Raw genomic sequence first — 22,950 nt, forward strand, 5'->3', positions numbered from 1 at the left:
TTTCATTTTGGTAAGACCCCACTGGGAAGGATGGATAGCATGAAAGCTGAGCCCATCCATGCTTTACAAAGCAGGTGTCAGGCTCTATGAATGACCACAGAAGCAATTCAATGGAAAGCCTGCACTACTAAAATGGAAAGAGTATTATGGGCTGGGAGGAATTAGGCCGTGAGGGTGAGACTTCTGGTTAAGACACTTTCTGTCTATCTCAGCTTCCCTTTTGCAAGAGAGGTTGTCTTGTTCTGAAACAGATAATATTTAGTGGTCCTCACCACTACATGGCCAATGCTTCCAGCTCTTGGTTGACACTTGGAGGTGTTGGTTAGTGAGAAGCTCCCATGAGCTGGCAGTGCCCTCATGCAGCCCAGAAGGCAGCTGTGTCCTTGTCAAGAGGAGTGTGGGCAGCAGGGCAAGAGAAGGGATTCTGCCCTTTGACTCTGCTCTGCTGAGACCTCACCTCCAATCCTGCCTCCAGTTCTGGTGTCCCCAGCAGAAGAAGGACACAGAGCTGCTGGAGAGAGTCCAGAGGAGGCCACAAAGATGATCCGAGGGCTGCAGCAGCTCTGCTGTGAGGCCAGGCTGAGGGAGCTGGGGGTGTGCAGCCTGGAGAGGAGAAGACTCCAGGGGGGACTTTAGAGCTGCCTTCCAATACCTGAAGAGATCCTACAGGAAGGCTGCAGAGGGACTTTTCATGAGGGTGTCTGGAGACAGGCCAAGGGGGAATGGTTTGAAGCTGAGGGAGAGCAGGGTTAGACTGGAGCTGAGGAAGAAGTTCTTCAGTATGAGCGTGGAGATACTCTGGAACAGGTTTCTCAGAGAAGTCGTGGATGCCCTCTGCCTGGAGGTGTTCAAGGCCAGGTTGGATAAGGCCTTCAGCAACCAAGTCTAGTTGAGAGGTGTCCCTGCCCATGGCAGGCAGGTTGGAGCACAAGATCTCTGTGGCCCCTTCCAACCTGAGCCATTCTGTGATCTGGAGGAGTGAAGGAGACGATAGTCAAAAGCAAACCACAGCCCCAAGAAAGGCACAGGCAGGGTACAGGAGCACACACAGATCTGCTAGAATCCAAAGTTAATTTGATTCTTAACAACCTTCCAACTGCAGATAAACTCCTGAAAATAAAGATAGTGATACACTAAGGTAATCATTTGGAAATCTACAGCTGACAAATCAGTGTTTCACTTTGGTTGTTAAGAGTGCTATGTAAAAGAGCAGAAAGAAACCTAATGAAAAGCTGTCCTGAGCTGTTGGAAAGTAAGTAAAATATTTAGTCTGTTGATTTAATTATGCTCAGAACCCTTCTGAGTTCCTTCTGCTGAGCAATGAACCATCACTCAGCTCTTTTGCTCATGCTCTGAGTTCTTCTGTTTATTATAGAGCAGATTCTCTGCCCAGATGTTTGCTCAGTGCTTTGCATTTAGCTACATCTTGATTGAAGTCCCCATCCATGGTGAGACAAACAGTATAGGAAATAATCCTCTCCAATGCACTTTTCCTTGTCTAGGCTGTTCACAAAAACATGGAGGTAACACTTCAAAGGAGATTTGGGCTGTGTCAGAAGCACAAAATGAGCTGCACATCCAGTCCTTTGTATTTTCAGTCCTTCTAATGGGCCTTGATGTGCAGATCTGGTGCCTTGAGACGCTGAATTTCAGATGGGAAGGCTTCTGACAAGACAATGGAGCAAGCAATACCAAATCACAGTCACAGAATGAGGTTGGAAAGGAGCTCTGGAGGTCATTGAGTCCACAGGGATGGGGCCTCAACTACCTTCCTGGGCAACTTCTTCCACCACCCTCCTGGTGCAGAACTTGTTCCTAACATCCAATCTAAGTCTCCTCTTTGTAAATTTCAAACCACTGCCCCTTATCCTATCCCTGCAGGCCTTGGCAAACAGTCCCTCTGCAGCCTTCTTGTAGCCCCCTTCTGGTACTGGAAGGCTTCTGTAAGGTCTCCCTGGATCCTTCTCTTCTCCAGGCTGAAGAACCCCAGCCAGATTTCCTTTGAGGGTCCCTTCCAACCTGATGCAATCTGTGAATCTGTCTTATTATAATAAGGCTTTGATAAGGATCTAAACACCCAAGCAGTGTACACAAAGCTAAGCCAAATCTCCTTGTGTAGAATAAAAACCACAGCATCTGCCTAATGTAATTTTATCTTCAATATCCCAGCCAGAAATTCCCAAGTTGGTTAATTGAAATCTAAATTTTTTCTTGTTAGTCAAGAGTTGCTGTTTGCTTTTTTTGGTATTACTGCAAATAATGGGGAGGAGGGGGGAAAAAGTCTTTTATGGTGTTTCTTTTCAATTTTTTTTTTATTATGCTGCAGATGAAAGAAGAAAAGAGAAAAATATTTACACTGTTAACACTGATGAATTGATAAAGCTTATCTCAGGGCAGTGTGTGAGCAAAGAAACTGTAAATCTTCTGGAGCAGTGACAAGTGTGGCATTTGCTGGTGCAGGCAGGTAGCCCTGCAAAGTCTTCAAGTTATTATCAGTGGGTTTCAGACTGAAAATGTGCCTGATGGGAAATTGTTCTGACTTGTTTGGAGGGATGAAGGTTTCAGCTGCTCTGTAGCTCAGGAGTGGCTGAAGGCTGGTGGTGCTGAGATGAAGTTTAGTGATCTGAAACTTGTCACACTTCAATACTTGCAGTCTTCCAACAGCTGTTTTTTTGCCATTATCTTCCCTCCAATTTCTGCATAACAAAAAAAAAAATGTAGAGGAAAACACATTCTGAAATTGCTTGGTTTAGTTGTTTGGCAATGCCCTGGTGTACTTTACAAGGGCTTGTTGTGATAGGGGGGGAGGGAATGGAGTGAAGCTTGAGCTGGGCAGATTGAGACTGGAGATTAGGAAGAAATTCTTGACAGTGAGGGTAGGGAGACACTGTGGTTGCCTCCCTCCTGGAGGTGTTCATGGCCAGGTTGGAGCAACCTGGGCTGGTGGGAGGTGTCCCTGCCCATGGCAGGGTGGTTGGAACTGGATGATCTTGAAGGTCTCTTCCAACCCAACCCATTCTATGAATCTATGAACCACCAGCACACGCTTGTGCACCGACACCTTGCACACACCTTGCCCATGGCAGAGACCTTTTCATTAGCTGCTTGTGTTATCCAGCCACTTTGAAAGATTACTCAAAAGTCTTCAAAGTTAGTGCTGGACTTGTGTTGGCTTTCAACAAATACAGTAAGAGATAACATTGATGAAAGGAGCCTGAGTGTGCACACGTGTGTCGTGCACTTGTGAGGCAGCCTGGCAGAAGCATTACCATGAGCTAAAATATATTTACATGCAGAACCTCTTGCAAAGCTTCCTAGTGGTTGGATAAGATCCTTTCTCTTCTTTCCTGCCTTCTGATGCTTCACATTGCTCCAGCTTCAGAAGGCTGTTGCAAATAAGATCCAGTGTCTGTTAAGAAGCAGCCATGTCTGGTTTGTGGTCCATGAATTGTATGAAGGTGGTGAGACACTGGCACAGGTTGCCCAGGGAGGTGATGGAAGCCTCATTCCTGGAGGTTTTTGCAGCCAGGCTGGATGTGGCTGTGAGCAACCTGCTGTAGTGTGAGGTGTCCCTGCCCACAGCAGGGGGGTTGGAACTGGATGAGCCTTGAGGTCCCTTCCAACCCTGACAATTCTATGATGCTATGTTTCAACACAATGGGCACTGGAGCACACATGCTGCTGCTCTTCATTTCTTTGAATGGAATTTGAGCATGCAGAGCTTGGTGCATTTCAGCTCATTACTTAAAAGTATAATTAAAATTTGATGAAACTTCATACATGATTAAAATGAGCCTTGTATAAAGAGATGGAGGTTAGTTACTAAAGCCTAGTGACATGATGAGAAGGAATGGATTGAAGCTTGTGGAGGGCAGTTTTAGGGTAGAGACTAGGAAGAAATTCTTTAGAGTGAGGGTGGGGAGACACTGGCACAGGTTGCCCAGGGATTTGTGGATGCCCCCTCCCTGGAGGTGTTCAAGGCCAGGCTGGGGAAGGCCTTGAGCAACCTGGGCTGGTGGGAGGTGTCCCTGCCCATAGTAGGAAGTGGGGTTGGATCTGGATGATTCATAGATTTATAGAATGTTTTGTGTTGGAAGGAACCCTGAAGATCATCTAATTCCCTGCCCCCCCTGATCTTTAAGGTCCTTTCCAACCTAACCCATTCTATCAACCTATGTAGCCCAAGCAGTTCCTTTGCAAGACCATGATCAGAGTCATTCTCTCTCCAAACACTTTTCTTTCTACATGATCATATTCCTCTCTTTATGAGGAATTGTACACTGGGGCCAAAAGTCATTTTGCTGGGGTTCAGCTGTAGTGGCCTGGTACACACTTGAAGAGTGGAAAAGCAGCTGTGCTAGCATTATTTTTATTTCTGGAGGTCAACTTGGGGGGGAACTGAAATACGTTCTGCAGCCTTTGGGGTTTTTTATCTTCTTTTTTTTTTTTTTCTTCTTTTCTCTGTTATTTTTTTTTGGTTGCTTTGCTTACACCGGAAACTGTGAATAGGTATATTTGTCAGCTTTTACAGTAAATTTCTGCTTTCCCATCCTCCCCCCCCCCAAATCTGGAGCCAGAAAAAGCCATCCTTCCCCACCCTAACTCTTCAAGAAGGCTCTGGTGTGATGACTCAGGGAGGAGATACTGCCCAAGAGGCACAGTTCTGCCTCTCATGCAGTCTAGGGCAGAGCTCGGATTTGCTTTGGTGGAGCATAAAGAACAGCAGCAATGTGAGTGACTCTGAAAAGCTCTGCAGTAAAGTACAAACAAGTAATTTCCAAATTAAACAAATCCCTCAGAAGGTGAAGGAAGCAGCCTTGGGATGGTTTTTATTTTAGATCTCCAGATTCGTTTCAGAGCTCTCAATGCAGCTCAATCCACAGCACTTTTATTTATTTTTTTTTAAGCGTTATTGTTTGCACTCGGATAAATTAATACCAATTAAATTTAAAGAAAAAAAAGCAAAAGGTGAACTGCATTAAAAGCCCTTATGGATGCTTCTGTGCACAATTGAAGTGACCTTAACCTTAATTCTCTTTAACTGCATTTCAAAAGCCACAGGAATCAGGGGAATGTGAGCAGCCCAGTTTTAAAGGGCCACAAAGAATACCCACAGAAAGCAAAAGTGGATCAAGAAAGGGCTGCAAATTCATCTTTTTTTTTTTCCCCAGGTACTATTTAAAGCCAAATATTTTCCCAACATGCATAAAAGTAACAAAAATAACAGTTCAGTGTAGTGCTGTCTTCTGCTACGAAGAGTATGATTTAATCAGAAGTATTTCATGATTAAATGGTATGAAGGGGGTTAAAAAGAGATTAAAATTGGGTGTTAGGGAGAAATCCTTCACCATGTTTAGGGTGACAGGTTGGACTCGATGATCTTTGAGGTCTCTTCCAGCCTTCTTGATTCTATGATTCTATGATTCTATGATTCTATGAGGGTGGTGAGACACTGGCACAGGTTGCCCAGGGAGGTGGTGGAAGCCTCATCCCTGGAGGTTTTTGCAGCCAGGCTGGATGTGGCTGTGAGCAACCTGCTGTGGTGTGAGGTGTCCCTGCCCATGGCAGGGGGGTTGGAACTGGATGAGCCTTGAGGTGCCTTCCAACCCTGACAATTCTATGATGCTATGTTTCAACACAATGGGCACTGGAGCACACATGCTGCTGCTCCTTTCTTTGGATGGAATTTGAGCATGCGGAGCTTGGTGCATTTGCAGCTCATTACTTAAAAACATAATTAAAATTTGATGAAACTTCATATATGATTAAAATGATCCTTGTGTAAGGAGATGGAGGCTACTAAAGCCTAGTGATATGATGAGAAGGAATGGATTGAAGCTTGTGGAGGGCAGATTCGGAGTGGAGATTAGGAAGAAATTCTTTAGTGAGGATGAGGAGACACTGGCACAGGTTGCCCAGGGATTTGTGGATGCCCCATGATTCCATGATGTGAAGCACAGAATGGAAATCTCAATCAGTGCTTTCTGGGAAGGGGGAAATAATATTTTCAGATTCAGATTTGAGCTGGATATCCACCTGTCCTTCATAAAACCAAAGGCCAGTTGGGATACTTGGAAATGGAAGCTTTTCAACTGGCATGTTTACAAACCAAAGTGCAGTGAAAAGGGGCAGGCAGGCACTGCTGCTATCGGTGGCTTTACAAATACAGGGCCTCCCTGAGCTTTGATAGCCTCTGCTTTCCTTCTGCCTGCTGGCAATTGTCTCTGAAAGCTTCGTGTTGAGCTGTGGGTTAATAATCTCAGCTTTCACAGGAGTGTGAAACATAGCCCCATAATGAGGGGGAGGGCTGGTGATAGCCATTGCTTTTAACAATGGAGCACCTCTGAGGGAGCTGGGGGTGTTCAGCCTGGAGAAGAGGACTCCAGAGGGACCTCCAATCCCTGAAGGAAAGGCTGCAGAGGGGCTTTCCATAAGGGTGTCTAGAGACAGGACAAGGGGGAAATCTGAGGGAGACTAGGATTAGACTGGAGTTTAGGAACAAGTTCTTCAGTATGGTGAGACTTGAAAATGGATGCCTCCTTCCTGGAGGTGTTCAAGGCCAGGTTGGATGAGACCTTGAGCAACCTGGGCTGATGGAAGGTGTCCCTGCCAAGTGCAGGAGGAGGTTGCAGTAGATGATCTCTGGAGTCCCTTCCAACCTCAGCAGCCCCTTTTCCTTGCACTGCATCCTCCCTGGCTTTCAGACATGTCTAAAGCTTAATTCAGCAGAAGTTCATCAGACCCTATGCCTGATAGGACACAGCTCCTGCAGACCATAAAAACACCTGCCAGTGCGGAAGGGAAACCACCAGCCCTGGCTTCCAGACTATCCCAGCTGTGAGCTGTGTAACCTCTTGTCCTGTGAGCTGTGCATGAAAGCCCTTCTGAAAAAACAACAAAAAGTCACAACAAAAACCAAGCAGGCTGAGGATTCTCAGTATTGCTGCAGCTATTGAACAGCTGGAGGGAACTGCAAGCACACTTACTTCAGCTTAGTTTGGCCTTGTGATCAGTCCGGAGAATGTTAGGGGTTGGAAGGGACCTCCAGAGATCATCCAGTCCAACACCCCTTGCCACAGCAGGGTCACCTAGGGCAGGGCACACAGGAACACTTTCAGGGAGGTTTTGAGAGCCTCCAAAGGAGGAGACTCCACAACTTCCCTGGGCAGCCTGCTCCAGGGCTCTGTCACCCTCACTGAAAGAAGTTTCTCCTTGTGTTGATGTGGAACCTCCTGTGTTCCAGCTTGTACCCATTGTTCCTTGCCCTGTAACTAGGCACCATCAAGAAGAGATAATCACAGTATCCAACCAGCAAAGGTCTGTGCCATCTGACATCATTGTTACCTAAGGAAGACGTTTCTAAGTCATGAACCACAGATTGCTTTGGGTTGGAAGGGACACTCAAAGAGCATCTTGTCCAACTCCCATGCAGGGAGCAGGGACACCTCCAGCTAGAGCAGGCTGCCTAGGGCCACAACAAGTCTGATCTTGAATGTCTCCAGGGAAGGTGCCTCAACCACAGCCTTGGGCAACCTATTCCAGTCTTTCCCCACTCTCACTGGAGCACAGCCCAGGGAAGAGCAGCCTGCCATAGGGATTTTGCCTCCGTGCAAATGGCAGGAAAGGAAAATAAATGTCACCTGCTTTTCTTTTTTCTTTTCTTTTTCTTTCTTTCCCAGCTTCTGCTCCAGAACAGCAGCCACAGCCTCGCCCCTATCAAGGTGTCCGTGTCAAAGAGCCAGTGAAGGAGCTGTTGAAAAGGAAAAGGGGAATTGCTCACAATGCCACTGCCGCGGCAGCTACAACGGTAGGAGAAAAGACAAACAGGTGGAAAACTTTTCCTCAGTAGCTACATGATTGACCAGCCCTGGAACCAGCTGGCAATACTCTGGCAGTGAATGAAATCTTTGCATTTCAAAGCATTTTGAAGGCAACGGCAGGCTGCAGATACTGTTGAATATATCTTTAAGTGGAGTGCTAAGCACCTTCAATTGCCTTTGACTTAAATGGAAGGGGGAAAGTGCTTTGCCCTTGGCAGGATCCAACTCCTAGGAACACAAAGTGGCTTGGAAGTTAAGCAGCTTGCTCAAGAGCACAAAAAGAGATCAGCCAGAGAGCCATCCTGAGCTAGATCTTTCTTAGTTCTAGCCTACCTCTGTCTGACCTCCCAGGAGGAAGCAGATTGACTGGCTCCCCACTGGAGAGGAATTCCCTCTGCAAGACAAGGTTTGAATACTGCTTACAGCCCTCTTGAGCTTAAGGGACCTGTGGGCTTTGGCTAGGTCCATGGACAGCCCTGGGGTCATGTGTGCTGGCTGCCAGGCTCAGTTCTGGCCCTCTGTACAGGCAGATGGGAGCACTCAGACACTGACACTGCTATCACAGAATCATGGAATGCATTGGGTTGGAAGGGACCTCTGGAGGTCATCTTGCCCAATCACCCTGCAGTAAGCAGGGATACCCCCAAGTAGATCAGATTGCTCAGAGCCCCACCAAGCCTGACCTTGAATGTCTCCAGGGATGGGACCTCAGCCACAGCCCTGGGCAGACCTGCTCCAGTGTCTCACCACTCTCATTGAGCAGAACTTCTTCCTAATGTCCAATCTAAAGCTCCCCTGCTCCAGTTTCAAACCATTGCCCCTCATCCTGTCATTCCAAGTCTTTCTAAATAGTCCCTCCCCAGCTTTCCTGTAGGTCCCCTTCATGTACTGAAATGCAGCTCAAAGGTGTCCTTGGTGCCCTCTCTTCTCCGGGCTGAACAACCCCAACTCTCAGCCTGTCTTTGTGGGAGAGGTTCTCCAGCCCTCTGATCATTTTTGTGGTCCTCCTCTGGACACTCTCCAGCAGGTCCATGTCCTGCTTGTGTTGGGGGTCCCGTAGCTGGACACAGCATTGCAGGTGAGGTCTCACCAGAGCAAAGTAGCAGAACCACCTCTCTCAATCTGCTGACCACACTTCTTTGGATGCAGCCCAAGATGTGAGTGGCCTTCAGGGCTGCCAGTGCACATTGCTGGCTCAGCAATCAGCTGATAGGAGCTAACATGCTCTGTCCCTCAATGCTTCTCAGAGGGGACTGAATTTAATGCTTATGGTCTTAATTCCTGGGTGTTTTTCTTCTCTCTTCTAGGTGGTTTTGCCCCACCAGCCGCTTCCTCCCTACTCACCAATGGGTAATGCCTCCCTGCCTTTCTAAGTGCTTGTCAGCCCTGCTGCAGGGAAGGCAATGCTGAAATGAGCTGTAACCCTCTCTTGTTTTTCAGGCCAGCCTTGCATTGATGTGGATGCTACCAGCTCTGCACTGCCTGTCACTGATGAAGGAGCTCTCTGCTCTGGCTGGACCTCCCAGCCCTCTTCTACAACCTTGCAGCCTTTGACTCAGTGGACCACTTACCCTGATTATGTGTCTCATGAAGCTGCCAGCTCTCCATACACTGCAGATATGTATGTTCAGCCTATGTGTCCCAGTTACACACTGGTGGGACCTTCATCTGTTCTGACTTATGCTTCTCAACCGCTGCTCACCAATTTTGCAGTAAGTCAGAAATACTTCGGCTTAAATGACAGCAAATTCCTTAGCTTCTAGCAAGAGCCCTGGGGAGTGCCAGATTTAATAATAATTTAATATAATAATAATAATATAATTTAATTAATGACAGTGTTGTGTGTCTTGATTCATAGATTCAGAGAGTGGGTTGGGTTGGAAGGGACTTTAAAGATCATCCAGTTCCAACCCCCTGCCATGGACAGGGACACCTCCCACCAGCCCAGGTTGCTCAAGGCCTCATCCAGCCTGGCCTTGAACAACCTCCCTGGGCAACCTGTCCTGGTGTCTCCCCACCCTCATATCATGAATTTCTTCCTAATCTCCACTCTAAATCTGCCCTCCTCAAGTTTCAATCCATTCTCCCTCACCCTATCACTACAAGCCCTTGTCAAAAGCCCTTCCCCCAGCTTTCTGCTCAGGGTGGGCAGTCACAGAGGCCAGAACAAGCTCCCTTCAGCCTTGTGGCAGCAAAGTCTTGCCCATGCCTTCAACTTGCAAGAGAGGCTGTCAGAGGAGGCAGTTTTTAGCACAGGATGTAACTGTCTCAAGGGTTTACACTGCGGGTGGGAGTGGGAACAGAAAGCTGGAGGGAACATGACACGAGTGTGAGCCACCAGCAACTAGCACCTGGGACACCCACAGCCACTGCTCTCCTGGGAGCCAGCGTGGGAAAAGTGTCACACTCAGTATAACACTTTACCCAGAGAGACAGGAGAAGGGATGCTAGGACTGAGCATCCTTAGTCTGTTGTTCTGTGTCCTCCCCACCACCACCTGGACAGCTGCTCCACTTTGCTTTCTCTGTGTTCTACTTTAACAGCCTCGAAGCACCACCCCTGCTGTTGTGCCTCCGCTGGAGGTGACAGACCAGCAGCCACCTCTCACGTACTTCCCATGGGCACAGCCCCTCTCTGCGCTGCCAGCCTCCACTTTGCAGTACCAGCCAGCTTCTTCCCCGCTTTCTGGGCCACAGTTTGTGCCTGTGCCAATCTCCATTCCTGAGCCAGGCCCCCAGGAGCTGGAGGATGCCAGACGAGCCGTCGGCACGCTGCCCCTCGAGAAGCTGCTGCTGGAAGATGAAGACAATGATACGTATGTTCTAAACCATGCTCTCTCTGTTGAAGGGCTTTAAGTTGCACTTCTGGGGCCTGATCCTCACCTACTCAATACTCCACCTGGCACCACAGTGAGTTTTGAGTACAGAGGAAAAGCAGACCGGGGTTAGGGGGGTGGGGGTAGGGTGGGAATTTCACTTGTGGTGTTGGTGTCCACCTCTAGTGCACCATGACTTGTGTGTTGTGTGAAGCTTGCTTTGTCCTGAGGCCCAGCACAAGGTTTCTCTGCTCTCACAGTTCCTGCTGCCTCTCCTAGGTGGGCTGTTGACATTGAATAGTTCTTGAGCTCAGCATGAGGTGACTTTCACCTTCAGACACAGTGCATGGTCTCAGACTGGCATAGTGTAGTATAGCCATGGCCAGCACTGGGTGAGGGGCCACTTGCTCCTTAATCTTGGCTAGACCCAGCTCAGTAGGACTGCTTCCTTTGAGCTCAGTGGAAATGCCTTTGTCCTCTCCATGGAGGAACCATTACCTCCTCTAAACCACCAGGAAACAGTTTTAGGGCCTAAAGTGTCATTTTTCTTTTCTGAATTGAACTGCTCCTTTGAACACTAGAAGAGGTTGTCCAGAGAGGTCAAACACGCTCCCTCCCTGGAGGTGTTCAAGGATAGGTTAGGCAGGGCCTTGAGCAACCTGGGCTAGAGAAGGTGGGGTTGGAACTAGATGATCCTTAGGGTCCCTTCCAACCCAAACCATTCAATGATTCTATGAAAACAGAGATATGCAAAGTGTAGTTTTGTTCTCCTGGTGCAGGTAGGGGCGAAGAGCCAATAGAGCTGAACCAAGCACCTGTGCAGTCAGACCTCCCTGTTTCAGAGCAACACAAGATATTTGAGTTCACACAGACCTGTAACTTGAAGGTCTCACCTTGTCTGCTATTGGAAGACAGAGGAGGAGGAGGAGGAGGTACAGGACAGTGTTTTGGGGGTTTGGACTGTAAAATATCCACCTTCAAGGTGAGGAGCTGATTTTTGTGGCTGGCTCATGATGCTGCACATTCTACCAATGGCCAGATCCTGGTCCCACTGAAGCCACCAGGAGTTTTGCAGGAGTCAGGATAGCAAGACATGGCCCTGTATGAGGAGATTATTGAGGAGAGAGGGTCTTCCCAAATCTGGGCCGCAGTCTGACAAGGAGTTCATGGAATGACTATTAGCCAGCAGTATTTCATTTTAATGTAGCACTGGAGTGTGAAGTTGGTGGTGTCATGCTGAGCCAGGGAGCCTTAGAGACCTCTCTTGTGATGTGGAAAGCTTCTCTGTGCTGTATTCTCCCAGGCCCACAGGTGCTCATGTTCTCTTCATAGCCTTCTGATTCTCTTCCCTTTACTTTTTCCTCTACTGCAGCTATAAATATTACTGTTGATGCTCAGCAGTGCCATGCCACAGGCAAATATATTTGCAAGGAGCTACATCCCCCTTCTAACTCTGCTTATTGTTTTCTTAATCAGCAAGGGGCTTCTGGCTGGTGAACACAGTTTCTCTGGGTTTTTCTGCTTTCTAAAGCCCAGAATCCTGAGGTGGTTTTGTTTGCAAGATAAACTGCCAAATAATTTATTGCACTGTTTATTACAGCATTTCAAGTGACCTTACATTTATGCCTGAGTGAGTTGCTCAAGCTCAGGTGGAAAGCTTTGAGGGCTTTCAAAGCATATTTTTTATTTGTTTAATATTGGCAAATCTGGAAGATATAAGGAAGAGATCAGGAAGTTGATTGGAAACAGCAGCAGCCCAGGTGCATTGAAATGAGTGGCTTGCATTTGCAGAAAAACCCAGCAAAGAAATTCATTAGGAGGAGCTTAGTTCACCACTGCTTGCTCCAGTTTTAGAGGTGCAAAGGCATTCAGTAGGTAAAGCTGGGATGCTGCAGTTGTGAAGCAAGGCTGTGGTTGCTAAGATTGCTTTTTAAATTTCTTTCACTCCAGTGTATGTAAATTCTCTGTGTGAATAGAAAAACCAATGAGGAACTGTTCTCAGAAATTCTTTCTGGGTTGTTCTGGTTAGAAAAGGACAAAATCTTTTTCAATAAAGATCTACAGTAACTTTCACATGCCTGGAGTGTTTTATTTCCTATCCAAAAGGGTAACCCAGCTTTGGTTGAGCAAAGTGGGGAGACACTGGAACAAGTTGCCCAGGGAGGTTGTGGATGTCCATTCCCTGGAGGTGTTCAAGGCCAGGCTGGATTAAGCCTTGAGCAAATTTCTAGTGGGAGGTGTCCCTGCCCATGGCTGGGGGGTTGGAACTGGGTGATCTTTAAGGTCTCCTCCAACACAACCCATTCTATGAACTACCTGTAGGATGCTGCCCTTCTGTGCAAAGGGGAATTGCAAAGCTGCCTGTGCATGCCTGTTGCCCTGGCAAAAAGGACCTGGGAGAATGGAAGGGGCAAGCAGCTCTGTGTCATTCTCTCTACCTCCAGCCAAAGGGAAGCACTGAACTGCTTGCCCTGTCTCTCAGGGTCATGCCATTAGCAACCCATAGCTGCTGTGGGCTGTGAGAAAGTTTTGTCTAATGAACAAGGTAAGGGATGTGGTCCCTCTCACCAGAAGCTATGAGGAAGTCAAGTTTAGCAGGCTGTCTACAAAGACACATTTGGAAGGGCTACTTTTCACCCACAAGGCTTTAGCACCCCAACAAGTGCTACATGCCTAGGACTAGGGGGAATGGAACAAAACTAGAGATGGGTAGATTCAGATTGGATGTTAGGAAGAAATTCTTCCCCATGAGGGTGGTGAGACACTGGCACAGGTTGCCCAGGGAGGTGGTGGAAGCCTCATCCCTGGAGGTTTTTAAGGTCAGGCTGGATGTGGCTGTGTGATCTGGTGTGAGGTGTCCCTGCTCATGGCAGGGGGGATGGAACTGGATGATCCTTGAGGTCCCTTCCAGCCCTGACAATTCTATGATTCTAAGACTCTATGTGGGAGGCTGGGCCTGAACACCAGGCATTGTGGAGGACTTAGACACCTCCCTGCACAAGGGTGAATCTCACCTGAAAGAAAGTGCTGAAGTGGAAAGGAGAGGGCCAACAAAGCTCACTGTCTTTATTTGCTGTCTTAGAATTCTACATATTTATGCAGCTAAAGGTATGAGGGAGTATACCTTGGCAGCTGCAGAGCGTGTGAAGCCGCTGCGGAGACTTGATGCCAAGGAACACAGAGGAAAGGTAACGTGGATGACTTTCTCCTACCCACTCTGGTGTTTGGGGTGGGCTGTGGGTAACTGAGAGCCAATGATTCCCTAAAAAAATCCACCTCTGTCTCTCTGTTACTCCAAAGAAAGCCTTGGATATTGATACACCTTCCTTAGGTGCCTCTGGCAGGATCCTGAAATGAGGTGGGGGGAGAAGGAGCTTTTTGTCTTTCCAACCCATGGTTCATGATCTGGCCTAAGGCAACATCAGGCCAGAGAAATGTGTCTGTGTTGGCAGTAGTCTCTGAGGCCCAAGGGTTTATGAGCAGTGGGGTTATGCTAGGAGTGCTGCACCTGACATAAAAGGTGTTTCAAAATTGCTGGGCTTGTGTTGCCATCCAAGTTAGGGCTGAAGAACACCAGAGGGAGTTCACCAGGAGCTGGGAAATCCATCTCCCTCACCCCCATCTTGTGAAGCCATGGGTGGGATTCAAAACCTGTCTGTGAGCTTCTTAGGTTTAAGCACCACAATCCTTGGGTTTCTAGATACCCTCCAGCCCAGGCTGCCCATCCCTGTCCCTTGTTTTATGGTGGCATCTGTTTCTAGACTCTCACATCTGATCTGCTGTGATGCTGTTTTCAGACTCCTCTGCTGGTTGCTGTCACTGCCAGGCAGCCAGCAATCGTCTATGATTTGATCCAGGCAGGAGCAGATGTCAATGCTGTAGACAACAAAGGGCAGTCAGCCTTACATCTTGCTGCAACATATGGGTATGGCCAAGTCCTTCAGGTAGGAAAAGCTTTCATGGTTCTGATTGCTGGCAATACAAACCTGCAATAAAAATCTCAGCAGGGGGGTTGGCACTGGGTGAACTTTAAGGTCCCTTCCAACCCAAACCGTTCTAGGAATCTGTGAATGTTATGCCAGGCAGACTCTGAAGAGCCCTGAAGAGAAAACTAACAGATTGGAAAAGGCACTGTGGGGATTTTTGGAAGGGATTGCACAGCAGAGATAAGGACATGGAACATATGGATATGGACATGGAACATCTTAAACACTGAGCTGTTGGCCAAAAAATGGAATTAATGAAAGGTGCCTTTCTTGACTTGTGTCAGGGCTGATCTTTAAGGTCCCTTCCAACCCAAACCATTCCATGAACTTTGTGTCAGGCAGACTCTGAAGAGCCCTGAAGAGAAAATTAGCAGGTTAGAAAAGGCACTGTGGGGATTTTTGGAAGAGATTGCACAGTAGAGATAAGGACATGGAACATCTTAAACACTGAGCTGTTGGCCAAAGAAATGGAATTAATGGAAGGTGCCTTCCTTGACTCGAGTCAGGGCTGATCTTTAAGGTCCCTTCCAACCCAAACCATTCCATGAATCTGTGAATTTTGTGTCAGGCGGACTCTGAAGAGCCCTGAATAGAAAATTAGCAGATATCCATGGAACATATGGATATGGACATGGAACATCTCAAACACTGAGCTATTGGCCAAAAACCCTGGAATTAATGGAAGGTGCCCTCTTTGACCTGTGTCAGGGCAGCCTCAATTCAAAGTTTCATTGCAGCAGTGTGGTTGGTGCTGAGGACAGGGTGCAGAGCCCACAGCTGGGGAGAGATGTGGCAGTGGAAGTGCCAGGAGGTACCTGGCCTGCTGGCAGGCCACCTCCAGCACTCATTAGCTTTGCCTTGTGCTCACCCTGGGCCAAAGTCATCAGCAGGCAGTTAATGTGTAACACTGTGAGTTCCTTGGAAAACAGGTGTTTCATTCAGCTGGGAAGAGTCTTCCACTTCCAGATGATTCCAACAAAGCCTCTCAGAGTGCTTTCTGGTGGTTTGTGGTTTGGTCTGCTTAGGTTGGTTTGTTCTGTTCTGGGTTCTTGCCTTGGCATAAAAAAAAAAAAAAACAACAGAGGGAAATGCACAGGGGTTTGGCTCTTGGTGTGGTCAAAGCCATGAAATGCTTTAGAGTTTGTTTGTTTGTTTGACTTGGTTGTTGTTTATTCAGTGGATTAGCTTTCTGATCTCGAATCAGGCACCTCACAGCCACTTGTCAATATTTGATCTGTGCAGGTTCTGTTATTGTTATGAAAGGAGAGCACAAGCCCTAACGTTCTGGGGATAATCCTTCAGCAGGAGGGCTCTGTCCTGCACCTTGTCTGACTTGCCAAGGTTCTGGATGAGTCACTGCCCTGCAAAACTTCTCAGCCCATACTCTGTAACATGGAAAACTTGCTTTATTCAATCAAGGGCCAAACCCCCACATCATCTGTAATAACACAGACAAGGAGGTACTTGGCTGCAACACATTTCAAGTTTAAAAGTTTTAACATTTTTACTCTCTCCTAAATCCAAGCAATGCTCAGCTCCAGACCACTATTTCAAGCTATTTACAGAATGGTTTAGGTTGGAAGGGACCTTAAAGCTCATCAAATTTCAACCCTTCAGCCAGGGACACCTCCCACCAGCTCAGGTGGCTCAAGGCCTCATCCAGCCTGGCCTTGAACACCTCCAGGGAGGAGACATCCAACAGCCATTTTTAAGCTCTGCATCCTCATTGCAACAGATTGTGGGTTTAACCTTAGACTGGAGATCAGGAAGAAATTCTTCAGAGTGAGAATGGGGAGACACTGGAACAAGTTGCTCAGGGAGGCTGTGGCTGCCTCCTCCTATGGAGGTGTTCAAGGCCAGGCTGGATGAGACCTTGAGCAACCTGGGCTGGTGGGAGGGGTCCCTGCCCATGGCAGGGGGTTGGAATTAGATGATCTTGAAGTTCCCTCCAAGCCCAACCCATTCTATGAATCTGTAATTATCTTGCAGAGCCCTGAATGTCCCTGTTAAGAAATAGCTTCACAGCACTGAAATCTAGTGTCATGTAAAGGCTTAATTTGTAGTTCAGTGATAATTATCTGATTTAATTTGGTTTTAAATGTTGTTAGTTTTGACTGATTTGGGCTTGGACAGTATTCTGCTGAACTAAAACTCCCCATTTCTCTGTTGCTTCTAGGTCATACTGTCACAGGGTTTCCCTCTTGATTTAGAAACAAAGGATTTTGAAGGTAAAGCCCTTTGCACAAATACTTTCTAGTGGTATTTTAACTCAAAAAGAACACTTGTGTTGGCTGTTTTTTCACTGACTAAACCTCACTGGTGTTTGGTGGTGGTGCTGGGAGGCCTTAGAAACTGCCTAGGGGGAAGAGTTGTTGCTGTGTGCTCAAACAGCACAGAATTCACTGGTGCTGATGGATCCAGTGGTGATTTGATACCCAGCTGGTACTGAGCACATGCCACAGTGTCCCACAAAGTGTCTCTACAGCCAGCAGGGTACCTTTGATACCAGAGGGGGGGCTTGTGCCTGAACATCACCCTGCATATACCCTGCCTTCCTCCCTGTGCATCATGGTTGTGCCATCACCTTCCTCCCACACTTGATTTTCCAGGCCATACCCCACTCCACTGTGCTGTTCTGGCACACAATGCCCTGCTCCAGGAGCAAGGGGGCCAGGTGCTGAAGGAGGAGCAGCAGAAAGATCTGCAGCACAGAAGGGAAGAGTTGGAATCCTGCATCCAGCTGCTGGTGCAGGCAGGAGCCTCCATCCACAGCAGGGTAAGGGATCAGCTGTTAGCCAGGTGCTGTTTGTTTGTGTGGAGCACTCCCCTCTCTTCCCTGACACTCCAGACCTGCAGAAGGGATGAACTGACTGAAGGACCAGGCCTGTTCCCCTTTCAAGGGACTGGCTGCAGAGTTAGTTGCTGCCTTTTGGTTACTTTCTTGCAGCCTGAAGCAAATGCTGAGGGTCAGTGCAAGGGCTACTGAAGCAAAAGGGCCAGAGAAGGGAAGGAGGTGCTCCTCATGAGCTGCAGAGCTGGCCTGGACTTTTCTCTGATGGGTTTATATCTTCTGATATCTTCAGGTTGACCTGCAGAATGCTCCTTGTTTGTTTGTTGTTTTTTTTTTTTCCTGCTTGTAAACAGGATGTGAAAAGCAACAAGACAGTTCTCCACTACACAGTCCAGGATGGGAACATCTCCCTGCTCAGGTACTTCTTGGAGCTGAATGCTTTCAAGTCCAAGGACTTTGTCAACAGCAAGGTGAGCCAGGCCCTTCATGGGCAGGATTTGTGTGTGAGCTCCCAGGCAGAGGAGGTGCTGGGAGCAGAGCTGTGCTGTGGTGGGAGCCTGCATGCAGAGAGAGATGTTAAGGGACCTGTGGGGTCCTGCAGAACCCAGGTGTTCTCTTTTCCTGGAGGGAAAGAGCCACAGTTCATGAATCTGAGCTTTTAAATTATTATTATTAACCCCCAACTGCATTTTCCAGCAAACAGACACTTCCCCTAGAAAGCAGTGCCTGGCTTCAGCTCTGAGTTGTGCCATCAAACACAGTCCCCCCTCCCAGCAGGCAGAGACTTACAGAATGAGACAGTGGGATACCCAGGGAAGAGGAAGGACATGGGAAGTGGTTACCCGAGGAGGAACATTAGGCTGAAGGTTGACAAGACAGATCTTCAGTGGTGCAATGGTTTGCTGCTGGCAGCAAGGTAATGCTGAAAGATGGCAGCCCTGGATCAAGTGATCTCTCTTGTCACCAATGCCATCCATGGGGAGGGTGAAGCTGCAATTTCAGGCAAGGGAAATGGTGATGCTCTGCCTTAAATGTTATTTACAAGTCTCCTGGCTCTGCTTGTGCCTGAGCACAAACTGCTTATTGTGGTGGTGGCCTGAGCCTGGAGCATCAAAATGTTCACAGGGTACACAAAAGCTCTGACAGCTGCCAGGAGCAGCAACTGGAGCAGGCAGATGCTGCAGGCAGGGAAGCAGTGACTGCCAGTGTCAGGCAGCTGAAGCAAGGGGACAGCAGCTCTCTGAAGTCAGAAACCATCCCTGCTGAGCATGCTTGAGCCTAGGCACTGTGGCAAGCAGACCACCCCTGACCTTGGGTGCTCAAGACCTTACTTCAGGCATTCTCTGCAGCCCTGCTTTAATGAGCTGAAGTTTTGCTCCCACTGATTCCTCAGTGCAGGCTTTCTGTAGGCACAGCCACCCCTAGACTGTGTCCATCAAGCTGCAAACCTCCCCAGTGCTGCTGTTGTGTCCCCCAGCCCCTTGCTGCCCCATGCTTCACCTCTCAGCAGATACCAAGCAGTGAGGCTATCTTGCAGAGATATCATCTCCCCCATGCTCCAAAGCAAAGCTCCTGACATTCCTGTGCCTCAGCTGAGACTGCACCATCAGCCAGAGCTTTGGCTCTTGGCTAGCTGACTGCTCTCAGCAGGCCTGAGTCATTCTGGGTGCTTCTGCACAAGGGTGCCCTTGAGCAGAGCAGGACAGAGAGCTCCCTGTTTTGAGAGGATCACTGCAGCAGCTTTTTGTTTCAACAGCTCCAGTCTCTTAGCCTTGCTTGTTCTCCTCAGAGAATCCACATGCTTGTGTTCATCAGAAAGGAACTGAATCACTGAATTGTTTGGGTTGGAAAAGCTCTCTAATATCATTGAGTCCAACCATCAACCCAACCCCACCATGGCCACAGGTTTCTTGAACACCTCCAGGGATGGGGACTCCACCACCTCCTTGGGCAGCCTGTGCCAATCCCTGACCACTCTTGCAGCAAAGAAATTGTTCCTCATCTCCAACCTAACCCTCCCCTGGCACAATTTCAGGCCATTTCTTCTTGTTCTATCACCTGAGACTAGAGAGAAGAGACCAACCCCCACCTCACTGCAGCCTTTTTCAGAGAGCACTGAGGTCTATCAACCTCTTGTTTTCTATCAACCAACTCAATTACTCCCTTGGGAGGTAGATGCTGGGCAGTTTCATTTGTGTTTTTCTTTTCTCTGCAGATCCCTGCAGGCCTGGAGCAAGCTTGTTTTTCTCTGTGTATGTGGGGAACAGCCCTGAGTTTCTGTCTTGCTGCCTTTTCACTGCATTTTTGCTGTATCTTTTAGGAGTCATTAGGCAGGTGCTAGCTTGTCTATGGGAGTCTGCTGCTGTTTTTTCATCACAATCCAGTGAGAGCTTCCTACTGTGATAGGATCACTTGGAGTCTTTAGTCTTGTTGGTGAGCTGTCTGAGACAGTGAGGAATATGCTGGCAAGGTTGTGTGATACCCATCCTGGCTTTTTAGCTCTTCCAAGTATGAAGATGGCAGGAAAGCAGGGATGCTGTGGTCCATGTTTTGTCTTTCCTGCTGTGATTGTCTCATTCCAAATCTGTTTCCTTGTGGAAGCTGCAGCACAGGAGGTTCCACCTCAACACAAGGAGGAACTTCTTTACTGTAAGGGTCACAGACCACTGGAACAGGCTCCCCAGAGAGGTTGTGGAGTCTCCTTCTCTGGAGACTTTCAAGGCCTCTCTGGATGTGTTCCTCTGTGACCTGAGCTAGATTCTATGGTCCTGCTCTGGCAGGGGGGTTGGACTTGATGATCTCCTTGGGTCCCTTCCAACCCCTGACATCCTGTGATTCTGTGATCCTGGATTTCACAATGAGAAAAATCACTGAAGCCTTTAAGGTATTTTTCACCTAAAGGCTTCCCAGAGACTCTGTATTGGTGCTCTGGCCCTGCCAAAGTCAGTGAGGGGCTTCAAGATCAGGCATGGTCAGATTCCTTTGTGTTCTCTAGTCCCATGCCTAGATTTCACAGAATCACAGAATGTTAGGGGCTGGAAGGGACCTCAAAAGCTCATCCAGTCCAACCCCCCTGCCAGAGCAGGGTCACCTAGAGCAGATCACACAGGAAGCTATCACCAGATCACATTTGGAAGCTATCAAGTGCTCCTGCCACAAAGATGCAGCAAACCAGTGCAGATGTTTCCATTTTAACAAGAAGTCCTATAAAGAGCTTGTAACCATCCCTTGGCTCTACAGGATGATAAAACTGACAAGGATCTGCCTGGCCAGGGCTTGTAAAATTGCCTTGTCTGAGAGCAGCAGCTAAGATTTTCCTTACTTCCCCTCGTGCTTTGATGTTTCTTATGTCTGGGTGGCAAATAGGAGCTGCAAACCATGAGCACTCCTTTTAAAAAGTGGAAGAGCAACAGGCAGTGCAGTTTGTGTCCAACCATTCCAAGTTCATGGCAGGTATGTGATTGCTTCTGGAAGATAAAATAAATATATATCTCTATATATATATCTCCAGCTGCCTAAATGAGCCTTGCTGCAGACTAAAACTATGAATTGTTTTTAGCCTGATGCATTTGGCTTGCTAGGTTGTGCTCATTTCAGACCCTTAGCAGTCACACCTGACTGACTAGGCAGGGACACTGATTTCTGCATGGTCTGCTGCCACCAGAGCTTCCCTGCAGCAAACTGTCCCCATCCTGCACCCCCAGCTGGCATCACAGCCACTTATGTCTGTGGCTGTGGAAAAGCTGCAGTCAAGAGAGGCTTAAGCACAGCCTGGATACCAGGACTCTGCTTAATGACAGCACCATGAAAATAAAGCAAAGCATCTGCAGCACTCTGAGAAGGGACCAGGAGAAAGCTTGGAGTGTGGCATGATTTATTTTTTTTTTGCCTCCTGCAGCCCTGTTTGGTGCTCAGTACACAAAGTCACTGAGGGACAGTGGCTGCTGGGCCTCTGGCTCAGCTGAACCAAAAGGCCAGCTTGGTACCTTACAAAGCATTGCTGCTTCATGCTATCAGTTTGGGCCAGCACAGCTGAAGATGCCTGGTAGCCAAGAGATCAATCTGAGCCTCACAAGCAGCACAGAAGGCAACCATGTCCTGGGCTGCAGCAAAAGTGGGACCAGCAGGAGGAGGGAGGGGATTCTGCCTCTCTACACTGCTCTGGTGAGACCCCACCTGCAGCACTGCCTCCAGCTCTGGGGCCCCCAGCACAAGAAGGACCTGGAGCTCCTGGAGAGGGTCCACAGCAGGCCATGAAGATGAACAGAGGGATGGAGAACCTTTCTTGTGGGACAGGCTGGGAGAGTTGGGGCTGTTGAGCCTGGAGAAGGCTCCAGGGAGACCTTACAGCAGCCTTCCAGTTCCTGAAGGGGCTCCAGGAGAGCTGGGGAAGGACATTTGACAAAGGCTTGTAGTGACAGGATGAGAGGGAATGGATTGAAGCTTGAGGAGGGCAGACTGAGACTGGAGATTAGGAAGAAATTGTTTACAGTGAGGGTGATGAAACTTCTTCAGCTTTAATTTCTCAAGATTCCATTTCTAGGACAGTTCAGAAGTGGCTCAGCTTATCAGGAGGTTTCTCTCTCTCTATTTTTTTTAATCTTTTTTTTATTTTTTACCTTCTTTTTCTTTTTTTTTTTTTTTCCCTGCATTAGGCACATGGCAACACACCTTTGCATATGGCAGCTGCACTGCCCTGTGACAAGAACCAGAAGGAAATCATTCAGCTGCTCCTCGAGCACGGGGCAGACCCAAGCGTCCGAAACCTAGACAACGATCAGCCCATCCACATGGCTCCTGCTGGGAAAGCTGGGGATCAGGTACATGAGCTGCACTCCTGCTGCTGCTGCTGCCCAGCACATCTGTGCACACCACAGCTGCCTGTCCTCACCAGGGGAGCAGTGAGGAGGGCAGGTTTAGACTGGAGATTAGAAGGAAGTTCTTAACAGTGAGGCTGGAGAGACACTGGAACAGGTTGCCCAGGGAGGATGGGGATGCTCCTCCTATGGAGGTGTTCAGGGCCAGGCTGGATGAGGCCTTGAGCAACCTGGGCTGGTGGGAGGTGTCCCTGCCCATGGCAGGAGGTTGGGACTGGATGATCTTGAAGGTCCCTTCCAGCCTAAGCCATTCTATGATAGGCTTATGTGTGTATTCAGTTACACATATGCCTGTATGCAAGGGGGTCTGCAAGCACTGGGGGGTCTGCAAGCACTGGGGGGTCTGCAAGCACTGGGGTGTCTGCATGCTCTGGGGGGTCTGCATGCTCTGGGGGGTCTGCAAACACTGGGGTGTCTGCATGCTCTGGGGGGTTTGCATGCTCTGGGGTGTCTGCAAGCACTGGGGGATCTGCATGCTGTGCAAGGGTGTCTGCATGCTGTGGGGTGTCTGCAAGCACTGGGGTGTCTGCATGCTCTGGGGGGTCTGCAAACACTGAGGTGTCTGCATGCAGTAGGATGTCTGCATGCAGTAGGGTGCATGCTCTGGGGGGTCTGCATGCTCTGGGGTGTCTGCATGCAGTAGGATGTCTGCATGCAGTAG

General features: G+C 48.5%; 1 protein-coding gene across 1 annotated transcript; it reads left to right on the forward strand.

Moving 5' to 3' along the window:
* Nucleotides 1–7,687: 7,687 nt before the first annotated feature.
* On the forward strand, nucleotides 7,688–22,950 carry POU2AF1 (POU class 2 homeobox associating factor 1; the record flags this gene model as incomplete). The annotated part of the gene is made up of 11 exons (XM_054395564.1): nucleotides 7,688–7,807; nucleotides 9,128–9,170; nucleotides 9,261–9,532; nucleotides 10,364–10,635; nucleotides 13,718–13,823; nucleotides 14,433–14,579; nucleotides 16,798–16,849; nucleotides 17,231–17,397; nucleotides 17,766–17,882; nucleotides 22,068–22,232; nucleotides 22,933–22,950. Coding segments are annotated over 11 exons (1,479 nt in total), but the record flags the coding sequence as incomplete, so codon positions are not given.

The sequence above is a fragment of the Indicator indicator genome, chromosome 34 (assembly GCF_027791375.1).
Source record: "Indicator indicator isolate 239-I01 chromosome 34, UM_Iind_1.1, whole genome shotgun sequence".
In the NCBI taxonomy this organism is placed as follows: domain Eukaryota; kingdom Metazoa; phylum Chordata; class Aves; order Piciformes; family Indicatoridae; genus Indicator; species Indicator indicator.